This window comes from Rhinopithecus roxellana, chromosome 8 (assembly GCF_007565055.1).
Source record: "Rhinopithecus roxellana isolate Shanxi Qingling chromosome 8, ASM756505v1, whole genome shotgun sequence".
Taxonomy (NCBI): Eukaryota; Metazoa; Chordata; class Mammalia; order Primates; family Cercopithecidae; genus Rhinopithecus; species Rhinopithecus roxellana.
The window spans coordinates 61,445,479-61,470,511 of NC_044556.1; the positions used below are offsets into that span (position 1 = coordinate 61,445,479).

Genomic DNA, 25,033 nt, shown 5'->3' on the forward strand with positions numbered 1-25,033 from the left:
TACAGGTGTGAGTCACTGCGCCCGGCCGGGATTCTTTCAAATATTAAACGTATACTGTTCTTCTGTACTCCATTTGTTTTTTTAATATCATATTTCATCTCCATATTCTATTCTTTCTTTCCTTTATTTTTAAAATCCAAGATCATTAAAAATAGCTGTAGCTAGCAATGATTTTGAGAACAAATGTGGGCATAAAGTTTGCTGAGAAGGATTCTTTACTATTCAATTATCAGTCAGTATAGTAGAACAGCCTCACAACAGTATGAAGTAGATAATAGATTATACTATTTTAGAGGTTGGAGTGTACCTCAAGGTTAACAGTTAGTAAATACACAAGCCTCTTATTTCCCCTAAATGTTCATTTAATTGCTGTAAACACATCTCAAATCTTTAGTAAATGGTTTTTCATAATTTTCAGTGAGCTTCCCATTCTATGCTTTTTGTCCATAATATTTCTTGTGTTTTTACTGCTGCTATTTTAATCTAATTATAACATTAAATTGATATAATACTAAATTCACTTTATGTCCATTAGTGATTATGAAATTCAGCGTTTTTTTTTTTTTTTTTAATTCTAACAACACATTTATTATAGAGAAAGTAATTCGTTAGACCTAAAAATTATTCTGGTGAAGGCAAAAGGAATTATTTAATTAGAAAAGCAGAACATTTAGTAATTGAGCATGAAGAACATTGTTAGATTATTCTTTGTGCATTTAACAAAACATATATTAAGCTCTTCCTCTGTGTCAGAACTGATGTCGCATCTTGGGTATATAGTGGTAAACAATACATGCTCTCTTTTCTCATAAAGCTTATTTCACAGGGAAACAAGATATTAAGAATTAATTAACACAATCTAATATTACAGTATTATGAAAGGAGAAGTACACTACAACAAAACTGAGGCAGTAATGATTAAGCTGAGGGTCAAGAATGGATAGGCCATAGGAGGTAGAGAGAAAAGTATTGTGGAAAATCCTAGACATAAGAGAGAGTGTCTTGTTCAGGACGAATCAAAGACTTCTAATGGCTGATGTGCGCAACAGAAAGCAGACAGAAGTAATAGATGAAACCTGAAAGACAGTCATAGAACAGACCAGCAGGGCTTTGTAATGACAATTTTTCAAAGTTAAAACTTTATCAAATTGAAGAAGGAAGCCCTTTAGCATTTTCAATGGGAGAGTGACATGAAATAATTTGAGATTTTGAAATTTACTCTTATTACATTACTATAAAAGGATTTGTGAAAGCATTCACTGGAAACAAGGAAGTGAGTTAGGACTGTTTTAAAGGTGTAAGAATTGATGATGGAGAAAGGAATAAACAAATAGGTGAGTACAAGTCACACCTGGGTGATAAAATTAAAGGATTTGCTGCTATAAGAAGTTTGGAAATGCACTATTTATTTATGTAATTATTTCTCCCTCATTCAAAATCAATCTTGAATTAAGTCTACCCAGATGTAAAAAGTAAGAGAATAAGAAAAATAGAAAATTGGGATAGAACAGTAAGCTGAAGACAAATGAATGATTTTTGGACTTATAGGACGTAAAATGTCCTGCATTACTAATAAAGGTACAAAAACTTGGCTTTTAATATCCTAGTATCCTGAAGAATGGAAACAAAACAGCAGCAACATTCACACCTGAATATTGGAGTTCCTCAGAACTGACGTTCCTGAACAAAGTGCTGACTTTTTAGCTGGAGTGTCTGGAATGAATTATTATTTGATCTACCCATGCTGGCAAGATCATCAAAGCCATTGAACCTCAGTTTTTTTATCTGTGAAACGGGGATAATAGCATATATCTCATAGATTACCAGGACAATAAAATTATTTCATTAAATAAATATTTTTGAACATCTACTATGTCTTAGAAAATGTTCTAGTCACCAGAAATCCTCCAGAAAACAGGGTAAACAACAGGGCTCAGTGGTTCCACTGCCACATTCTGCTGAGATTGGTGTTGGGTGAGATGTTGTGGCAGAAATAAAGGGTAATTAGCATGCAAATGAAGATATAATGTGTTGCTAACATAAAGATGTCAATTTCATCCAAATTTATTATTTTAATTCCATCCCAACAATCATACCAACACAACATTCTTTTTTAAAATAGATAAGCTGATTCTAAGTTTACATGATAAAGTGAAGCAATCAGAGAAGTGAGGAAAATTTTGAAGGACGATAATAATGAGAGAGGATTACCTTATATACTTAAAAATAATGCACAGTTACAATAATTGAAATAGTGTGTTATTAGTGAATACATAGAGAAGAATCAATTAACAGGCTACAAATTATATGTACTTCTAATACAGGCACACATAATTAGGAATTTGGTATTTGATAAAGGAATTATTTTAAATTAGTGAGTAAAAAGATAGATTATTCAATACATTGAGTAACTGGGTAGATGCTCAAAAAAGTTAAATTCAATACATTCATCATAGAAATGGAAAAATGATTACTTTGTGCCTAAATAAAATATTAGTCCTAAAATATTAATAAGTAGGGGCTAGGGGAAGCTCATATAATGTAGACCAAATGCTGCCCTAAAACACCGCAAGGAAGCAGTGAAAAATATACAAACGAAAAGCTTAAATTATTAGTATCAATCATGGTGGGTTTTTTTGTTTTGCCTTTTTGTGATGCATTTTATTTTTTATTTATTAGAAAATATTTCAGACACTCAAAAAGTATAAGAATATTATCATGAACATCAATGTACCTAGCATTCCAGATTAAAAAATAAATAAATATTCTAAATGTTTGTGAAACCTCACATACACCATGTCTGTTTGACATCTCCTCTCTTTTTCTAAGACTTAGTTTGCTGCAAAGCTGAATCTGCAGACTATTATTTTATCTAACATTTTGTATTTAAGATTTCCCCATGATGCCTTGTAAGCACTGGGACTTGCATTTTCACTCTTATCTATATGGATATTTATTTGTTTGTTTATCCATATTTCTTTTCACTGTTATCTATATAGATATTTGTTTGTTTATCTATCCATATTTCTTGTGGCTAAGAATATTTAAGATTGTTATATATTTTTCTCTTTATTAGCAAATTTTTCAAGTCTACCTTCAGAACATACCCAGAATCTAACATAATCCAAACCATTATCATCTAGGTGGATCATTGCAAGAAGAAGGGATCATTGTCCCTTCTTCAGTCTGTTTTCAACACAATGACCAAAGGGATTTTATAGAATATGAATTGGACCTTTTGTACTAGTCTTAAAAAATCTCCGATGATTGCCAAGTCATCCCAATGAAAGGTCAAAGCCATAGTACAACTATTTATAAAGTCCTACATGATCCCTCTTCCCATCTACTTACCTGTGGACCCATTTTCTCCCCCTCCCTGAATTCCAGCTAAACTCGCTTCCCTGCTCTTCCTTAGCCCCATCAAGCATTAACTCTGTCTCAGGGAAGTGCTTGTAGCTCCTTCTGCCTGTAATGGTCTTCTCCAAGACCTCTCTTGCCTTCCTCAAGATTTTTACTCAAATATCATATTTTCCACAGTCACACTATTTACATTTTATTCTACCTGCTAAAATGTTAGCTCCCTTCCTGCTTTATTTTTCTCCCCACCATTATCATCTCTAAACACAACACAATTTGCTTTTTCTTGTTTATTGTTGGGCTTCTCCCACTAGTGATTCTATAAGACAAGACATTTTTACCTTTTTGGTTAACTGCTCTAACCTTTTAATCTAAAGCCTTTACTGACATTTCACAGGTGCTCAATAAATATTTTGTGTATTAGTTAATGAGTGGAGACTGGATATACACACCAGCATTACATGTTATATTGATGTCTAGCATTTCTCAAGCAAATAACGTGAGCTGAAAATAACAAAATATGTATATTGACAGTTAGATGAATTTAGAGATTCGAGGTTAACTATTAGAGGTTTTGAAGAAATCATAAAGAAAAAAAATTCCAACAAAATGACATCCTAAAAAATGATGCTGCCTGAGGGGCAATGTGCCAGTATAAAATAGCAAGGCAATAAGCAAATTATTTAAGAAAATTTATCTGAACTGTCTTTGTCTGATTCCATCCCTTTCTGTTCCCTTCCAAGTTACCACATTGTGTTCCCCTGTCAGCTTCTGGAATTAGAGTTCTAATTCTCTTGAATAGCTTTTAGTACCCTTGCATGACAATTAGTTGACCTCATGCTGGCTTTTGAATCTCAAACAAATACTGATGAATTACCAGCACCATCTCATACATTTTCAGCCTTTCAGATAGATTCTGTTCTTGCCAAGTACCATCTTGCCAATTAGTAATGTGGTACATAACAAAAATAACTTTATTTTTGTTTGCCAAAGGGAACATTTTTTCCACCAGGGACAATCATTCTTAGGAAGCAGTAGCTAGATGTAGTCATATGCAATCAAAAATCAAAATTGTTTTATGTTGTTGTTTTCCTATTTCCAAAAATACATTAGCGTTATGGAAGAATGGGTACAGGTTTTAAAAGCATTATTGTTTAGTAAGTCGACTAGGTTTATTTAAAATGGCTCCGGAATTTAGCAATAAGGAAGATGTAACATCAGAGTAATATTGACAGCTTACATTTACTGCATGTTTTCTCTGATCCCAACATCTCCCAAATGATTTCTTTGTGTTACCTCATTTTATCTAATCCAATGAAGCTGATACTGTTTTTCACTGAAGAGATAATCACTGAAAAGTTAAATAACTCACAAAAGATTGTAGAGTTTGGCCAGGGCCAATGGCTCAAGCCTGTAATCCTAGCACTTTGGGAGGCCCACGCGGGTGGATTGCCTGAGGTCGGGAGGTCAAGACCAACCTGGCCAGCATGGTGAAACCCCATCTCTACTAAAAAATATAAAAATTAGCCAGGCATGGTGGCAGGTGCCTGTAATCCCAGCTACTCAGGAAGCCGAGGCAGGAGAATCGCTTGAACCCAGGAGAGGTTGCAGTGAGCTGAGATCGTGCCATTGTTCTCCAGCCTGGATGACAAAACAAGACTCCATCTCAAAAAACAAACAAACAAACAAACAAAAAAGATTATAGAGTTTATAGAGTTGAGACTCAGATTAGACAATCAAACTCCAGGGCCCAGGCTCTTAAGCATACTTAAGAAGGAATGAAGCAGAAATGAGGCATACTTAGAAAATATAGATATTTTTTAAAGCTTATTGACAATTTGAAAATATTGATAAATGTTACCTTCCTAATAAACCCTTTAGACAATACTCAGTTCAAAATAGCTTTTAAAGTCCTAAACATGGCTGTAATGCCTTGTGATCTGTTTTTGATCCATTAAGAATCTATTAGAGATTATGATAAATTATTTTGATTTTTATATATTTATCATATTGCTTCTGAACTGTGCTTTTTTGTAGAGTTCATAAGCTTCATTCAGCAAAGGTAAATTAATTTACTATATAAAATGAGAAATAAGCTACTTATATATCCATTATAAATTTCTCATAAATTGAATTTTTAATATATTTCTAAAGTCACTGAGTTAGGCAGGCAGTGCAGAATGTTCCAGAACAAAAGACATTGCACTTTTTGTAGTAAACTTATCTTTTTTGTAAAAATATGTTTGTGGGATGTCTTTTGGAGATTTAGTCAGTTCAGGCTGTTATTACAAATTACCACAGCTTGGGCATTTTATAAACAACGGAAATCCAAGATCTAGGTGCCAACATGATTCAGTGCTGGTGAGGGCCGCCTTCTGAGTTTTAAACAGCTGACTTGTATTCTCACATGGAGGGAAGATAGCTCTTTAGCATCTTTTTAAAATGCACTAATTCCATTCCTGAGGGCTCTACCCTCATGACCTAATTGCCTCTCAAAGGCCCCATCCCCAAATACCTTAATAATGGGATTAGGATTCCAACATGAATTTGGTGGTTACAAAAATATTCAGTTAGTTGGAGAGATCCTTACATTTATCACAGAAAACTGTCTTTTCTTGACTGCTATAGAATTGGAAGAAAGTTATTGCTATGATATGAACAAAAAATAAAAATATATATTCTATAAAATCAAATTGATAAATTGAGATACATTTGTAATTTTAGGTATAAAGCAAAATAAAATACCTACAGCAGCCACGCAGGTATCATAGGTAAGATGACCTTGGCTATATTATGGAGACTGTACAATAAATTTTAGAAGATATGCATGATAGGATATGTATAAAGAGAGACTGAAAGTTAAATCCTGTATCTCATTGATTCATTATGAGAGTAAAGCTCTTCATTAGCTGGATCTTGAAAAGCTCCCATTTTCTAGAAAACTGCCATTTCTCAATCATATATGTATATATACACTACTAATTTCAAATTTTTTGTAGAAACTCTTGAATATAATGTCATCTTCAGAGTTCAAAGCATTACTCAGCTGCTTCTTTGGATTGTGCTTGCCAGTTCTTATACAGTTGAGAAACAGTTCTATGACAACTGTTTTTTAACCACATTCACTGTGTTTTCTTTTTGTGTGTGTGTATGTGTGTGTGCTTGTGTTGCAGAGAAGGCCAGCAATCGCCAGAACAATGGCAGAAGATGTACGGTAGATGCTCTGGGAATGAAGTCTACCACATTGTTTTGGAAGAAAGTACATTTTTTGCTGAATATGAAGGAAAGAGTTTTACATATGCCTCTTTCCATGCACACAAAAAGTATGTCTCTGCCTCAGACAAAAATTAAAATATTAATCAGTCCAGCATACCATGTGGAAACCGTTTTCAAAAATAGAATGCATATTGTGCTCATGTGTTTAGGCATTCCGAAATTTTTGTCACAATATTACCCAATGTTGAAACATTTGAACCCTGGTGCCTGTATGGTATCTATAAGACTGTCAGGAGTAAATTATAATTTATTAGGAATATTTCATTTAGCAACTTTTAAAGTCTTTTTAAAATATTTTAATCCATTAAGAATTTACAAACACATGAAAATCTTCTTCACAGACCTGAATTTTAAGATGTTGATTAGGAGCTAAAACAAAATAACACTAATATTTCTAAAAACTGTACATTTAAAAAAAAAAATCTCTGATGGTGGCCCTTGTTTTGACCTGAGAAATAAGTTAAAAAATGAATAAAACTACCTTCCAATTCAAACGTAGACCTTTTTTTGCTTTTCCTTTTTGGAAAAAAAAAAAAAAAAGGGATTTACTTAAGAAATAAAAATGTATGTATATAATGAAAACAACATATTATCTGTATTAAATGTTTTAATGTAGCATATTTTGGAGGGTTTACAATATACCTATATAGTCTACTAATCTATTTTGTAATGTACAGGAACCCCCAACTTACGATGCTTTGACTTACGATTTTTTGACCATGATGGTACAAAACAATAGCCATTCAGTAGAAACCGTACTTCCTGTATCCATACAGTCATTCTAGTTTTCACTTTCAATAGAATATTCAATAAATTACATAAGCTATTTAACACTTTATTGTAAAACGAGCTTGGTATTAGATGATTTTGCCCAACTGTAGGCAACGTAAGTGTTACGAGTATCTTTAAGGTTGGCTAGGTTAAAACTATGATATTTGTTAGGCTAGCTGTATAAAAAGCATTTTTTATTTAATAATATTTTTAACTTATGCTGGGTTTATCAAGGTATAACTTTATCATAAGTCAAGGAGCTTCTGTATTCTACTTTACTTCTCAATGTAATTCTATTGATACATATACTTTTATTGCTTAAAAAAATCTTTAAACTTGATTTAATTTGTAACACTTTAAGGCATGTTGAAATAAAAGGATTCAGGATAATTTGTGCTTCCAGGAAGCCCCCAAAAATATGTAAGAAATTTTTTGAGGATCCTGTTGCATTTAAAGATTGCTATTTTTTTCTGACTAAGTGCATACTTATTTTAGACTGTTTAAAAATATATAATTTTTTTCCTAAAATTTAAAGTAAACCAGCTATAATAAATTCAGGGACCCTGGTTCTCTTTTAGGTGACCACGGGTAAGTTTCTTTCCTTTGGCCAATAGTTTTAAGCTTTTTATTTTATTTTTTTTACCAAAGTAAGAAATGCTGTTTATGTTTTTTTGACCAAAGTGAAATTGTTGTAAAAATTTGCAGAATAATATTGCCCTTAGTATATACATGCACTCATGTTGCTTATGTTCTTCCATTCATTTTCATTAAAATGTAAATTTATAGTGGTCATAATCAGCTAAATTAGTTTTACAACACACTAAGCACATAGTTTATTTTCCTGTAAAAATGAGGATCTTGAACTTCTAGGATCATTTCAAACTTCAAAATGCTATGACTTAAAACTTTTATTTTCCTCAGTCTTAACAATCATTTACTAATTTTCTTACAAACTCTTTATTTTTTTTATTTAAGGTTTGGCGTCTGCTTGATTGGTGTTAGGAGGGAAGATAATAAAAACATTTTGCTGAATCCAGGTCCTCGATATATTATGAATTCTACAGACATATGTTTTTATATTAATATTACCAAAGAAGAGAATTCAGCATTTAAAAACCAAGACCAGCAACCAAAAAGCAATGTGTCCAGGTCATTTTATCATGGACCTTCCAGATTACCTGTACATAGCATAATTGCCAGCATGGGTAAGTATAAATGAATTTGAAAATATCATTAATTTATTCCTAAAATAAAAAAATAATGATAGATACAAATGCATTTCCATTTTTGTTAAAAGTTTAAAGCAAATTTCAAGCATGCAGCATTTTACAAACTAGGTATGATTAGGTATACAGAACAACATTTCTAAGTTGTGAATTTTTTAAAAAGTACGATATTAGCCTACTGTGGTGGCATGGGCCTATAATACCACCTATTCCAGAGGCTGAGGTGGAAGAATTTTTGAGACAGGAGTTTGAGAACAGCCTGGGCAACATAGAAAGACCCTGTGTCCCCCCCCCAAAAAAAAAAAAAAATCATTCTAAGATATTACAAAAACACAACCAACAATCATTTTATATTCTCATAAGCTCCATACACTTTTTTTTTTTTTTTTTTTTTTTTTTTTGAGACGGAGTCTCACCCTGTCGCCCAGACTGGAGTGCGGTGGCGCGATCTGGGCTCACAGAAAGCTCCGCCTCCTGGGTTCACGCCATTCTCCTGCCTCAGCTTCCCCAGTAGCTGGGACTGCAGGCGCCCGCCACCACTCCCGGCTAACTTTTTGTATTTTTTTTTTTTTTTTTATAGAGGCGGGGTTTCACTGTGTTAGTCAGGATGGTGTCTATCTCCTGACTTCGTGATCCGCCCGCCTCGGTCTCCCAAAGTGCTGGAATTACAGGCGTGAGCCACTGCCCCCAGCCATCTGCATACACTTTTATATTTCAAGTTCTCTTTGTAATTATCATCAGCAAAGGTTATTTCAAATATTCTTCATTTTCTCAAAATTCTCTTTCCATCTCCACCTCATTCTCACCATTGAACTTGGCTTCTATAACACAGAAGAAAAAAGATAAAATAAAAAAAACTTCATGCAAGTAAGAATTTCCTTACAGTTTGGCTACCAAACCATCTACAAACCTACCAACGTTTAGTATCTGTCACAAGGAAAATGTGCCCTTTTTAACATACTGAAACATTCATTTATTCCATGAACCATGCTGTTGTTCCTCCTCAGAGACTTTACTCTGTAATCTATCCTCATTACCTAACTTCATTTTCTATTCAGAATCACTGGCTGATCTCTCTCTCTCTGGCTCTCTCTCTTTGTCTCTCTCTCTGTCTCTGTCTCTCTCTCTCTCTCTCTCTCTCTCTCTCTCTGTGTGTGTGTCTTCATATCTCTGTGTGCATCATACGCATGTAATTTTGAACCTTCTGTGATAACAACTTCAGAGACAAATTTCTCCAAAGTGTTGTGTTTAGTGGCAGACTTTAGATTTTATTGTTGTCCTATATCCATGATTCTATCCAGTTCAATCTAACACCTGCAGTCATATCACTGAAACTATTCAGGCAAGATCACCACTCTCCTCTTTGTCACTACATCTAATGATTGTCTTCACAGTATATGACAAGAATATTGACCATGTTCTTCCTGAAACACTCTAATGACGTGTTTTTCTGCATTGTGCACATTCATTTTTTGTGTGGTCACGTCTGTTCTCATGGATTCAACTGTCCAAAAAGTGATTATTCCTTTACCTAAAGCATTAACTCAACATCTATTTACAGCAAAAGGAACTGTCTACTGGTTATTTCTATTTGAGTATTGCAGGAAAAGCTAGCACAGCATATTCAAATTAAAGTGATCTCTACACTCTCATTCAACACCATTTTCTCCTTCTCCTTCTTTTTTTTTCCTAAAAAGCAGATGACAACATTATCCTTTGATTTGTAAAGTCACAATTCTGACTTTTCACCACCCACTCTTCTCATACCTCATAGTTAACCAAATTCTATGAAATCTGACCAGTAGATAGCCCCTAGAATCATTCAGTTTTTTTTCCATGTCCACCACCAACATCATCATGGTCTGTGCCTCCATCCTCCTCTCCCTGAACTGCAGGATCAACAACCTTGTCTTCTTTCCATGTCTCCAGCCTTGCCACCCTACACTCAATTCTCTACCCTGCCACCAGAGTAAAAAATTTTAAATATAATTTTGATAATATTTTCCTGAATAAATCACCTGCTTTCTACTACCCATTGGAAAAAAAGTCTAAATTCTATCGTGTGACTTAACTTATAAGTAGGTTTATAAGTTCTTGTTTGCATTATGCAATCCTAGTTTTCTTAAGTTCTTGTTTGCATTATGCAATCCTAGTTTTCTTAAGAATGTTCCAGTTTCTTAGGATTATTCCAGTTTATATAATTGCCCTGATGTAATTATTAAAAGAACCCCCTTTTACTCTGCAGTATCCTAGTTTAGAAAATAAATTGCTTAGTCATTTTCTTTATAGGCTTTTTATTAATGATATTTTTTTACTTTTCTAGCCCCACATTTTACCACACCTTCGCTGTTCTCCTAAGCGCCAAACATACTCACTTTCTTTCAATCTTCACTAATTTTTTTTTCACCAATGGGCCTTAAAACATTAAGTTTCCTCTGGCAGGAGCTATTCCTCACACCCCAACATTGTCTAAGTAAATATCACTCCCTCCAAACACAATGGTTCTACCTAGACTTTCTTAGGTAATCCTATTTGTCATTTACATATGTTTATTCTGCAGTAGCAATATTCATTTTTAATGTATTCAAAAAGTACTTATTGTGTGCCTAATATGTACCCAAAAAGGTATTTATTGAGTACCTAACATGTACCAAGAACTCTCGTAAGTATTTGTGATAAAACGTTAGTGAAGAAACAAACAAAGATCCTTCATTCACAGAGCTTACATTCTATTTTGGAGAAGACAGGCAATAAGCAAAGTATATATAAAAAATAATTATATTACTTAATATGTTAGTGGGTTATAAGTTATAAAGGAAAAACTAAAAGAAGAGAACAGAGCTAGTATAGGAGATAATTAAATTTGGGAGAAGCGGAGTTTTAAATGAAGTGGTTAGTAGGCCAGAAAGTGATGTTTGAGCAGATACCTGAAGGAAATGAGGAATTAGTCCTGTGGAGGTCTGGAGAAAGAGCATTCCTGACAGAGATAACAGCTGGCACAAAGGTCCTAAAGTGGGAGCCTGGCTGGGGTGCCCCAGGAACAGTAAAAGGGCCCTTGTGCCTCAAGCACAGTAAAGGCTGGAAGAGTAGTAGGAGATGAGGAGGAACAAGTAGAAAGAGGCCAGATTCTGTCAGGATTATTTAAGTCCATATGAGGATTGCAGCTTCTACCCTCAGTGAAGTGGGAATTATTGCGAGATTTTATGCAGAGCCATTGACCTGATCTCACCTATGCTGACTTGTTTTTGTACTCAACTCAGGCTGCTGTTGAAAATAAATGGTTTGAAGCAAGGATCAGACTATTTTCAAGTGGAAGTAGTAAGAAGGAGAAAATTCTGGATGTACTTTAGGATAATCAGGATTCCTTAACAAATGAAATTGAACTGTGAGAAAAAGAGAAGTGTGAATAAACATAAGGTTTTTGGATTAAGCAAGTAGAGAAAGGGAATGGTCATAAATTGAGAGGAAAGGCTGGGAGAATGCAGGTTTTGGCAGAGCGGGGAAGGTCCAGGGAAGATAAAAGAGTATTTTGGAACACCTTGAAGATGTCTAACAGGAAGTTAGATGTAAGAGTCTAGATTTCGGTGGGGCGGAGCAAGATGGCCGAATAGGAACAGCTCCAGTCTCCAACTCCCAGCACGAGCAACACAGAAGACCGGTGATTTCTGCATTTTCAACTGAGGTACTGGGGTCATCTCACTAGGGAGTGCCGGACAATCGGTGCTGGTCAGCTGCTGCAGCCCGACCAGTGAGAGCTGAAGCAGGGCGAGGCATCGCCTCACCTGGGAAGCGCAAGGGGGAAGGGAATCCCTTTTCCTAGCCAGGGGAACTGAGACACACAACACCTGGAAAATAGGGTAACTCCCACCCCAATACTGCGCTTTAAGCAAACGGGCACACCAGGAGAATATATCCCACACCTGGCCGGGAGGGTCCCATGCCCACGGAGCCTCCCTCATTGCTAACACAGCAGTCTGCGATCTAACTGCAAGGCAGCAGCGAGGCTGGGGGAGGGGTGCCCGCCATTGCTGAGGCTTAAGAAGGTAAACAAAGCTGCTGGGAAGCTCGAACTGGGTGGAGCTCACAGCAGCTCAAGGAAACCTGCCTGTCTTTGTAGACTCCACCTCTGGGGACAGGGCACAGATAAAAAACAACAACAAAAAAGCAGCAGAACCTCTGCAGACTCAAGCAACTCTGTCTGACAGCTTTGAAGAGAGCAGTGGATCTCCCCACACGGAGGTTGAGATCTGAGAAGGGACAGACTGCCCGCTCAAGCGGGTCCCTGACGCCTGAGTAGCCTAACTCGGAGACATCCCCCACCAGGGGCAGTCTGACACCCCACACCTCACAGGGTGGAGTACACCCCTGAGAGGAAGCTTCCAAAGTAAGAATGAGACAGGTACACTCGCTGTTCAGCAATATTCTATCTTCCGCAACCTCTGCTGCTGATACCCAGGCAAACAGGGTCTGGAGTGGACCTCAAGCAATCTCCAACAGACCTACAGCTGAGGGTCCTGACTGTCAGAAGGAAAACTATCAAACAGGAAGGACACCTATACCAAAACCCCATCAGTACGTTACCATCATCAAAGACCAGAGACAGATAAAACCACAAAGATGGGGAAAAAGCAGGGCAGAAGAGCTGGAAATTCAAAAAATAAGAGTGCATCTCCCCCTGCAAAGGTGAGCAGCCCATTGCCAGCAACAGATCGAAGCTGGTCAGAGAATGACTTTGACAAGATGAGAGAAGAAGGCTTCGGTCCATCAAACTTCTCAGAGCTAAAGGATGAATTACGTACCCAGTGCAAAGAAACTAAAAATCTTGAAAAAAGAGTGGAAGAATTGACAGCTAGACTAATTAATGCAGAGAAGGTCATAAACAAAATGACAGAGATGAAAACCATGACACGAGAAATACGTGACAAATGCACAAGCTTCAGTAACCGACTCGATCAACTGGAAGAAAGAGTATCAGCGACTGAGGATCAAATGAATGAAATGAAGTGAGAAGAGAAACCAAAAGGAAAAAGAAGAAAAAGAAATGAACAAAGCCTGCAAGAAGTATGGGATTATGTAAAAAGACCAAATCTACGTCTGATTGGGGTGCCTCAAAGTGAGGGGGAAAATGGAACCAAGTTGGAAAACACTCTTCAGGATATCATCCAGGAGAACTTCCCCAACCTAGTAGGGCAGGCCAACATTCAAATTCAGGAAATACAGAGAACGCCACAAAGATACTCCTCGAGAAGAGCAACTCCAAGACACATAATTGCCAGATTCACCAAAGTTGAAATGAAGGAAAAAATCTTAAGGGCAGCCAGAGAGAAAGGTCGGGTTACCCACAAAGGGAAGCCCATCAGACTAACAGCAGATCTCTCAGCAGAAACTCTACAAGCCAGAAGAGAGTGGGGGCCAATATTCAACGTTCTTAAAGAAAAGAATTTTCAACCCAGAATTTCATATCCAGCCAAACTAAGTTTCATAAGTGAAGGAGAAATAAAATCCCTTACAGATAAGCAAATGCTTAGAGATTTTGTCACCACCAGGCCTGCCTTACAAGAGACCCTGAAGGAAGCACTAAACATGGAAAGGAACAACCGGTACCAGCCATTGCAAAAACATGCCAAAATATAAAGACCATCGAGGCTAGGAAGAAACTACATCAACTGACGAGCAAAATAACCAGTTAATATTATAATGGCAGGATCAAGTTCACACATAACAATATTAACCTTAAATGTAAATAGACTAAATGCTCCAATTAAAAGACACAGACTGGCAAACTGGATAAAGAGTCAAGACCCATCAGTCTGCTGTATTCAGGAGACCCATCTCACATGCAGAGACATGCATAGGCTCAAAATAAAGGGATGGAGGAAGATCTACCAAGCAAATGGAGAACAAAAAAAAGCAGGGGTTGCAATCCTAGTCTCTGATAAAACAGACTTTAAACCATCAAAGATCAGAAGAGACAAAGAAGGCCATTACATAATGGTAAAGGGATCAATTCAACAGGAAGAGCTAACTCTCCTAAATATATATGCACCCAATACAGGCGCACCCAGATTCATAAAGCAGCTCCTTAGAGACTTACAAAGAGACTTAGACTCCCATACAATAATAATGGGAGACTTCAACACTCCACTGTCAACATTAGACAGATCAACAAGACAGAAAGTTAACAAGGATATCCAGGAATTGAACTCATCTCTGCACCAAGCAGACCTAATAGACATCTATAGAACTCTCCATCCCAAGTCAACAGAATATACATTCTTCTCAGCACCACATCACACTTATTCCCACATTGACCACATAATTGGAAGTAAAGCACTCCTCAGCAAATGTAAAAGAACAGAAATTATAACAAACTGTCTCTCAGACCACAGTGCAATTAAACTAGAACTCAGGACTAAGAAACTCAATCAAAACCGCTCAACTACATGGAAACTGAACAACCTGCTCCTGAATGACTACTGGGTGCATAACGAAATGAAAGCAGAAATAAAGATGTTCTTTGAAACCAATGAGAACAAAGACACAACATACCAGAATCTCTGGGACACATTTAAAGCAGTGTGTAGAGGGAAATTTATAACACTAAATGGCCACAAGAGAAAGCAGGAAAGATCTAAAATTGACACTCTAACATCACAACTAAAAGAACTAGAGAGGCAAGAGCAAACACATTCAAAAGCTAGCAGAAGGCAAGAAATAACTAAGATCAGAGCAGAACTGAGGGAGATAGAGACACAAAAAACCCTCCAAAAAATCAATGAATCCAGGAGTTGGTTTTTTGAAAAGATCAACAAAATTGACAGACCACTAGCAAGACTAATAAAGAAGAAAAGAGAGAGGAATCAAATAGATGCAATAAAAAATGATAAAGGGGATATCTCCACCAACCCCACAGAAATACAAACTACCATCAGAGAATACTATAAACACCTCTACGCAAATCAACTAGAAAATCCAGAAGAAATGGATAATTTCCTGGACACTTACACTCTCCCAAGACTAAACCAGGAAGAAGTGGAATCCCTGAATAGACCAATAGCAGGCTCTAAAATTGAGGCAATAATTAATAGCCTACCAGTCAAAAAAAGTTCAGGACCAGATGGATTCACAGCCGAATTCTACCAGAGGTACAAGGAGGGGCTGGTACCATTCCTTCTGAAACTATTCCAATCAATAGAAAAAGAGGGAATCCTCCCTAACTCATTTTATGAGGCCAACATCATCCTGATACCAAAGCCTGGCAGAGACACAACAAAAAAAGAGAATTTTAGACCAATATCCCTGATGAACATCGATGCAAAAATCCTCCATAAAATACTGGCAAACTGGATTCAGCAGCACATCAAAAACCTTATCCACCATGATCAAGTGGGCTTCATCCCTGGGATGCAAAGCTGGTTCAACATTCACAAATCAATAAACGTAATCCAGCATATAAACAGGACAAAAGACAAGAACCACATGATTATCTCAATAGATGCAGAAAAGGCTTCTGACAAAATTCAACAGCCCTTCATGCTAAAAATGCTCAATAAATTCGGTATTGATGGAACGTACCTCAAAATAATAAGAGCTATTTATGACAAACCCACAGCTGATATCATTCTGAATGGGCAAAAACTGGAAAAATTCCCTTTGAAAACTGGCACAAGACAGGAATGCCCTCTCTCACCACTCCTATTCAACATAGTGTTGGAAGTTCTGGCTAGGGCAATCAGGCAAGAGAAAGAAATCAAGGGTATTCAGTTAGGAAAAGAAGAAGTCAAATTGTCCCTGTTTGCAGATGACATGATTGTATATTTAGAAAACCCCATTGTCTCAACCCAAAATCTCCTTAATCTGATAAGAAACTTCAGCAAAGTCTCAGGATACAAAATTAATGTGCAAAAATCACAAGCATTCTTATACACCAGTAACAGACAAGCAGAGAGCCAAATCATGAATGAACTTCCATTCACAATTGCTTCAAAGAGAATAAAATAATTAGGAATCCAACTTACAAGGGATGTCAGGGACCTCTTCAAGGAGAACTACAAACCACTGCTCAGTGAAATCAAAGAGGACACAAACAAATGGAAGAACATACCATGCTCATGGATAGGAAGAATCAATATTGTGAAAATGGCCATACTGCCCAAGGTTATTTATAGATTCAATGCCATCCCCATCAAGATACCAATGAGTTTCTTCACAGAATTGGAAAAAACTGCTTTAAAGTTCATATGGAACCAAAAAAGAGCCCGCATTGCCAAGACAATCCTAAGTCAAAAGGACAAAGCTGGAGGCGTCAAGCTACCTGACTTCAAACTATACTACAAGGCTACAGTAACCAAAACAGCATGGTACTGGTACCAAAACAGAGATATAGACCAATGGAACAGAACAGAGTCCTCAGAAATAATAGCACACATCTACCGCCATCTGATCTTTGACAAACCTGAGAGAAACAAGAAATGGGGAAAGGATTCCCTATTTAATAAATGGTGCTGGGAAAATTGGCTAGCCATAAGTAGAAAGCTGAAACTGGAGCCTTTCCTTACTCCTTATTCGAAAATTAATTCAAGATGGATTAGAGACTTAAATGTTAGACCTAATACCATAAAAGCCCTAGAAGAAAATCTAGGTAGTGTCATTCAGGACATAGGCATGGGCAAGGACTTCATGTCTAAAACACCAAAAGCAACGGCAGCAAAAGCCGAAGTTGACAAATGGGATCTAATTAAACTAAAGAGCTTCTGCACAGCAAAAGATACTACCATCAGAGTGAACAGGCAACCTACAGAATGGGAGAAAATTTTTGCAATCTACTCATCTGACAAAGGGTAATATCCAGAATCTACAAAGAACTCAAACAGTATACAAGAAAAAAACAAACAACCCCATCAAAAAGTGGGCAAAGGATATGAACAGACATTTCTCAAAAGAAGACATTCATACAGCCAACAGACACATGAAAAAATGCTCATCATCACTCGCCGTCAGAGAAATGCAAATCAAAACCACAATGAGATACCATCTCACACCAGTTAGAATGGCAATCATTAAAAAGTCAGGAAACAACAGGTGTTGGAGAGGATGTGGAGAAATAGGAACACTTTGATACTGTTGGTGGGATTGTAAACTAGTTCAATCATTATGGAAAACAGTATGGCAATTCCTCAAGGATCTATAACTAGATATACCATATGACCCAGCCATCCCACTACTGGGTATATACCCAAAAGGAGTATAAATTATTCTATTACAAAGACATATGCACATGTATGTTTATTGCGGCACTATTCACAATAGCAAGACTTGGAATCAACCCAAATGTCCATCTTTGACAGACTGGATTAAGAAAATGTGGCACATATACACCATGGAATACTATGCAGCCATAAAAAAGGATGAGTTTGCGTCCTTTGTAGGGACATGGATGCAGCTGGAAACCATCATTCTCAGCAAACTGTCACAAGAACTGAAAACCGAACACCGCATGTTCTCACTCATAGGTGGGAATTGAACAATGAGATCACTTGGACTCAGGAAGGGGAACATCACACACTGGGGCCTATCATGGGGAGGGGGGAGGGGGGAGGGATTGCATTGGGAGTTATACATAATATAAATAATGAGTTGATGGGTGCTGACGAGTTGATGGGTGCAGCACACCAACATGGCACAAGTATACATATGTAACAAACCTGCATGTTATGCACATGTACCCTAGAACTTAAAGTATAAAAAAAAAAAAAAAAAAAAAAGTCTAGATTTCAGGAAAGAGAGAGAGGTGGAAAAAGTAAATTTTTTAATTCTGAGCTTATGTATACATTTAAAGCCATAAGACTGAATGAAGTCATTGAGGAAATAAGTACAGAGAGGAAAAAAATAAAAGAGAAAGAACAGACCTCTGCCTTATACTAGATTAAGTGTCAGGGGGATGAGAAGAAACCAGCAAAGGAGACCAAAGAGAAGCTACTGGCAGGATAGTAGGAAAACCCAATGAGTGTGGTGTCCTGGAATCCAAGTGAGCTAAGTGCATCAAGAGAATGCCATGGTAAGCCATGTCAAATGTTACCAATGGGTAATATAACGTAAGGACTGAGAAGTGTCAATTGACTTTAGCAATGCAGTGATCATTGTTCACCCTCATAAGACTTGTTTCAGTGGAGTGGTGGTGGACAATGCTAGATTGGAGTGCACTTGGGAAAGAATGGTAGAAGATAAATTAGAAACCATAGGTCTGGACAGCTCTTAAAACGTCTCACTGCAAAATGGAGAAAAGAAATGGAATTGTAGCTTTTGTTGAAAGTACAAGCAAGTAAGAAAGGCAGAGAGACTGAGGGTTTGTATAATAGATTGTATATAATTATAGGCCATGGAACTTAATTTAAGTAAAGAAGTGAAAAAGATGTATTTTGGTTAAAAAAAGAATGAAAGGATAGTGGATTAATTCATTCTAATTCCAGTGAAAATCAAGAGGGAAAGAGCTGGAAAGTCAAGGTACAGGTGTCAAAGAGTGAGATGCCAGAAGGAGAGATGATGTGCAGCAAGTAATAATTACAAAAGCTAAGGTGTGACCATGAGAGTGAATGACTGAAGAGTGATAGTAAAAAGAAAGCCATTACTAGAGAGCAGGACAAGGAGCTGAGTCTGGAATGTTGGAAGAATCATCTGTGTGTATGGTGAAACTGCCAAAAATCAGGACAGACATTGTGGAGAGACTACTAATAATGCAAGAGCTAAACTGTCCGGGTGTATTCAGTTGCATAGGTATAGAAATGGGGAACATGGAGAGTTTAACTTAACCAGGGTTCAATTTTGTCAAGAGGGTGGAATGAATAAAAAAATGTATCAAGGGATCCAAGGGTATATGCAAGAAAATAAACCATAATGCTTACACATGGAATTTAAGATAGGTAAGAAGAGAAGAGAGAACATCGAGGGAATGAAAGAGACAAACTCTGGTATCATTAGTAGAATTGAAATTCCATCTTGGTAAATCATAGCTAGTGTTGGGAAATCAGTGAGAGTGGCCTGAACAAACAAGAAATAGTGGTGGTCAAAGAGTGAATGCATAAAAATGTGTGCAATATTGTTTTTATTGGTTATAACAAGGTCTAATAAACTACTATGGAAATGAAGGGCTGAGATAAGGTAAACATTTCTTCAGTTCATGTTATTATAATGAGGAAGAAGGTTGGAAGGTCAGATTTGAGGAAAGAGGAATTTTAAATGGTCATGTGCTGCATAAAGACAATTCAGTCAATGATGGATGACATATACAATGTTGGTCTCATAAGATTGTAATACCATATTTTTACTGTACCTTTTCTATATTGAGATTACCATTGTGTTAGAATTGACTACACCACTCAGTATAGTAATATGCTGTACAGATTTGCAGTCTAGGAACAGTAGGCTACACCATATAGCCTAGGGGCAGTAGGCTATACCTATACCAAATAGCAATAGGCTATACCATACAGCCTATGCACCATATAGCCTAGGATAGTGCTACCTCCTCTAGGTTTGTGTAAGTATACTCTATGATGTTTGAATATCGAAGAAATCGCCAAATGGTAGATTTCTCAGAACATATCCCCCCTTTTAAGCAATGCATGACTGTAATTGTTTCAAAGAATGGGACAGAGTAAAGACTAACAACTTTTAGAAGGATGACTAGGTGCCACTGAGTGCATAAATGAAATGAGTAATTATGAAATATGATATCTTTCATCATTATTTTCTCCAGAAGGAGAGGAACCTCAATTTTTCATAAATGGATATTAAAATTAATTTTTAAATTTCAATAAAATTCACAAAGGGAATTGCTTCTTCCTCCTTCTATGTCTTGAGTGCCTCAACTATTCAATAACCTTCAGCCACTTGGGCTTGGGCTTGCCATTCTTACTACCTCCAGGTATTTCCATGACTTGTGTGTTCCTTATTGTATTTCAGGTCAAAAATCAAATGTCCTAACTTCACAGTGGCCTTCTTTCTTACCAAATAAAAATTCCATTCCTCTCCCTGCATGCTACTGATCATTATCTACAATTATCCATTTATTGGTCTACTTGCTACATACGGCTTTCATCTCATAGAAACTTTTTGTCTTCTCTACAGATCTCAAGTACCTGGAACAGTGCTCCCCACATGTGGCACTCAATAAATATTCATTTAATAAAAAATAAGTGTAACACATTAGTAGTTCCGATATTTTAAAAAGTGGTCACAAATCAATTACAAAAAGATAGCTCGATAGAAAAGGGGACACTTGAACCCAGGAGGCGGAGCTTGCAGTGAGAAGAGATTGTGCCACTGCACTCCAGCCTGCAGGATAGAGCAAGATTTTGTCTTCAAAAAGAAAGAAAAAAAAAAAAAAAAAAAAAAAAAAAAGAAAAGAAAAGAAAAGAAAAAGAAAAGGGGGAAGACATAATGAAACATTCGCAAAATGGACATGGTCAACAACAAAAGAATACATTTTAAATAAATATAAATTGAAACATCAGGATTTACCTTTTCACTTTAAGTTTCTATATATTTCAGGATTTTACAAATCTTATGTTTCATGGTGTAGAGCAACACTCTGCAAATACAGTTTTGTGCAAATAGAGATTTTCTTGCCCAGGAAAATGCCCGCATGCAAAAGAAATACTTAGCTATTAGAACTAAAAATACACACACATAAATGTGTATGTGTGTGTGTATATATATATATATCTGTGTGTGTGTATATATATATATGTATACATATATATCTTGATTATGTTCATTATATTTCATATTTCATTTAACCTTCAACACTAATGATCAATATGGCAAACGCCTTGAAAAATTTTCATGTTTTATTGTTTTAGGTACTGTGGCTATAGACTTGCAAGACACAAGCTGTAGATCAGCAAGTGGCCCTACCCTGTCTCTTCCTACAGAGGGAAGCAAAGAAATAAGAAGACCTAGCATTGCTCCCGTTTTAGAGGTTGCAGATACATCATCGATTCAAACATGTGATCTTCTAAGTGACCAATCAGAAGATGAAACTACACCAGATGAAGAAATTTCTTCAAATTTAGAGTATGTTCAGATACTCTGAGGAGTAAGATTACTGGGTTTTGTGCTAATGTCTTTAAGTATTTTCTTTAGGTACCTTCCCACTAGGTAAGGAGCTAATGATCTTTCCTTCTGAACATCATAGTATCATTCCTATATAATTCTACCAAAACACACTGCTAGTAGCCAGTATCTCAAGTTTCTGGCTTCAATATATATTTCTAGTCTCTTTTTCTCTTAATGTTTTGTCCTCAAGGAAAAAAAAAGATATAAATCAATGTTCCCAAGATATAAACTTCATTTTCATAATTGTATGCTTTTTATAGCATATTGTACTTTATACTTTGAATTTACTTTATTACACATTCATATTGAAGTTCAATTATTCAATGAAATGAAAATGCAGCCCCCTCCATTAAGCTTTCCTTACTTATCTCAGCGTTCAGCACTTTCATACACTATGCATTAATTAATATTTTAAATGTATGTTAAAAAGGAGTACTGTTTCCTTTTTCTAAGCTTCCGTAATAGTAGAGTATCAATCTATATAGTATTAATCACATTGTAGCCTGCAGTAGAGTTTGTTTACAGGTCTTATTCCACATATTAAATTGTCATTCTTCAGGAAAACATAGCAGTCCACAGCCTTGACTGTGGAGTCCTAAGGACATTGTTTGCCATGCCAGTTCCATTTTATATTGGTTATGTACAAGTGACTTTAATTAAAAAAAAAAAAAAAAAAAAACTGGCAGCTGGGCACAGTGGCTCACACCTGTAATCCCAGCACTTTGGGAGACTGAGATGGGTGGATCATTTGAGGTAACGAGATTGAGACCAGCCTAACCAATATGGTGAAATCCCATCTCTACTAAAAATATAAAAATTAACTAGGAGTGGTGGTGCGCGCCTGTAATCCCACCTACTTGGAAGGCTGAGACAGGAGAATCGCTTGAACTCAGGAGGTGGAGGTTGCAGTGAGCCGAGATCCTGCCACTGCAGTCCAGCCAGGGTGACAGTGTAAGACTCTGTCAAAAAAAAAAAAAAAAAAAAAAAAAAAAAACTGGCCAAGAATTCACCTGTTAACTCAGTGTAATTACTACTTCATAAAGCTATGAAGTGATTAATTGAGGTAATAGAGAACAAGTGCTTATGCCAAATCAATGTTTTGTGCAGAGTAAGTATTCAATTACTATTAATTACTATCAGTCGTAGTATGGGTACTAGTGGCATTGGTAATATAATCTATAACATTTCTTCCAGTATCTTTAAGTAATGTTGAATTGAACTAAAAAGAACTTAAATATCATTGATGCTTGAAAATATTCTTTGTTCTAATTTATCCCACTTAAAAAATTATTGTAAGAAAGGTTGATGTACCCACAAAACCAAATCTATTCTCCAAAGAAATTAATGGACAGAGTCCTCAAATATATTTGGAATCTAGGATGGGAACAGGGAGAGGTTTGGTAACCAGTGTCTTCACAGGAAACAGTGTTTTGGAGTGTGATTGATATTCTTTCTTTACACTTCTTGAAAATTGAGAGGTAATTTTTTTTTTTTTAATTCCAGAAAAATGGGAGAGATGTTGCAGTAATTGCAGAGATTACCAACTTCTAAATTTACAAAATTACCCTCTAATTTTATCTCTCAGTCAATGAAGTTTATTTCCTGAAAACACTGATTTGCATATCTTCTTTAAGATAAAACAGTTTTAACTAGGTCTGAAATTTTATGGCTTAGCAGGTAGATTTGTTAAAACCAAACACTCTTATTGGATAAGGGAATATTCACTAAATTTTATATTGTTGCCTAATTTTCATTTATGCTGCTGCGTTTTAGAAGTTTCATTCTGAAAGTCAGTATAGCCGAAATATGGCTGTTTTTTAAAAGTCAGCAAGCTAAATGTCTCTGATAATGTTTTAAGCATGATTCCAACAAAAACTATGTTTTTAACCATTTAACTCAGTTATTGATCCATTTCGGTTATGCATTTATGTCTACTGAATACAGATAGAGCAAATCATAATAATGCATTTTGCTTTAAATGTATGTTGTAAAAATTAACATTATTTTATTTTTTGATTTTTTTTTTTTTTTAAATAAAAATCTTCTAAGCTGTGAGTTAGCAAACTTTTTCTGGAAAGGAACAGCCAGTAAATATTTCAGGCTTTTTGACCCCTGTTGCAACTACTAACTCTGTTACCAAAGCACAAAAACACCTATACACAATATATACATGAGTGAGTGTGGCTGAATTACATTAAACCTTTATTTATAGATCCTGAAAGTTGCACTTCATATAATTTTCCCATGACATGAAATACTAGTTTGACTTTTTCCAATCATTTAAAAATACAAAAACAACCCTCAGCTTGCAAAACCACATGTTGGGCCATATTTGACCCTGGGGCCACAGCTTGCCTACCTCTCTTCTTAACTACCTCTTTATCAAAATATAATTGCAACACAGAGTTATTGATTATAATGTTATTAAAACAGAGGAGCATGTCAGTAACTTAATTTCCCAAATTTGCATGCCTTATCCAAGGGTAATAGTTTGTATTGTTTTACAGGTATGCTAAAGGTTACCCACCTTATTCTCCATATATAGGAAGTTCACCCACTTTTTGTCATCTCCTTCATGAAAAAGTACCATTTTGCTGCTTAAGATTAGACAAAGTAAGTACTTGTTGCTGTTATTTTGTTCACAAAATAAAATCATAGCATTTTATAATGACATAATGTAAGTAATTTATACAGCATTTTGATTACAATATGTTTAAGGGGTATTGGTATTATCTTTTCCAATGTAAATTTACATAAAGTGGTCAGTTGTACTTTTTTAACTGCACCAATGATTACCCAAATGCTTTAGTCTTCTACTAAATTATCCTAATGGATCTGCTAGTCGTGTTGTTAAAGAGGAAAATAAGGTACCAAATCTCATCCCTATGAACCCTCAACATCCAAAGTCTCCAAAAATCATTTTGGCCAAATGTGCATTGTTGATTTTACCATTATTACTTTATATCTTGTTATGAAATCCCTTGACATGATGGGAAGAGTAAGTCCATGTGCTAGACACAAAGATTCATTTATAACTAAAGTGAAAGCTCATATTAGAGTTTTGCCTAATATTTCCTTTCTCAAAGTTTTACTGTCATTCTTGGACCAAGAGAAACTGTCCAAAAGGTAAAAATTCTAAGAATGCTAGAGGTTTTATCTTTTTTCACAGTGCAACCATTGGGCTTGACTGTTATGAGTTTATTCTCTTGAAGAATAACAACACTGATAAAAGGAAGAACCTTATATTCACTGCCCCTAGAGATTCAGGTGTGCCACTAATTCTAACT

General features: G+C 36.0%; 1 protein-coding gene across 1 annotated transcript in view; it reads left to right on the forward strand.

Moving 5' to 3' along the window:
• Positions 1-25,033, forward strand: part of KCNT2 (potassium sodium-activated channel subfamily T member 2) — a 405,225-nt gene that overhangs the window by 262,847 nt on the left and 117,345 nt on the right. Inside the window, exons 15-18 of the mRNA XM_030937154.1 lie at positions 6,531-6,680; positions 8,380-8,609; positions 21,491-21,704; positions 24,254-24,359. Coding sequence (XP_030793014.1) covers positions 6,531-6,680; positions 8,380-8,609; positions 21,491-21,704; positions 24,254-24,359 — 700 coding nt within the window. The remainder of the gene's footprint in view (positions 1-6,530; positions 6,681-8,379; positions 8,610-21,490; positions 21,705-24,253; positions 24,360-25,033) is intronic.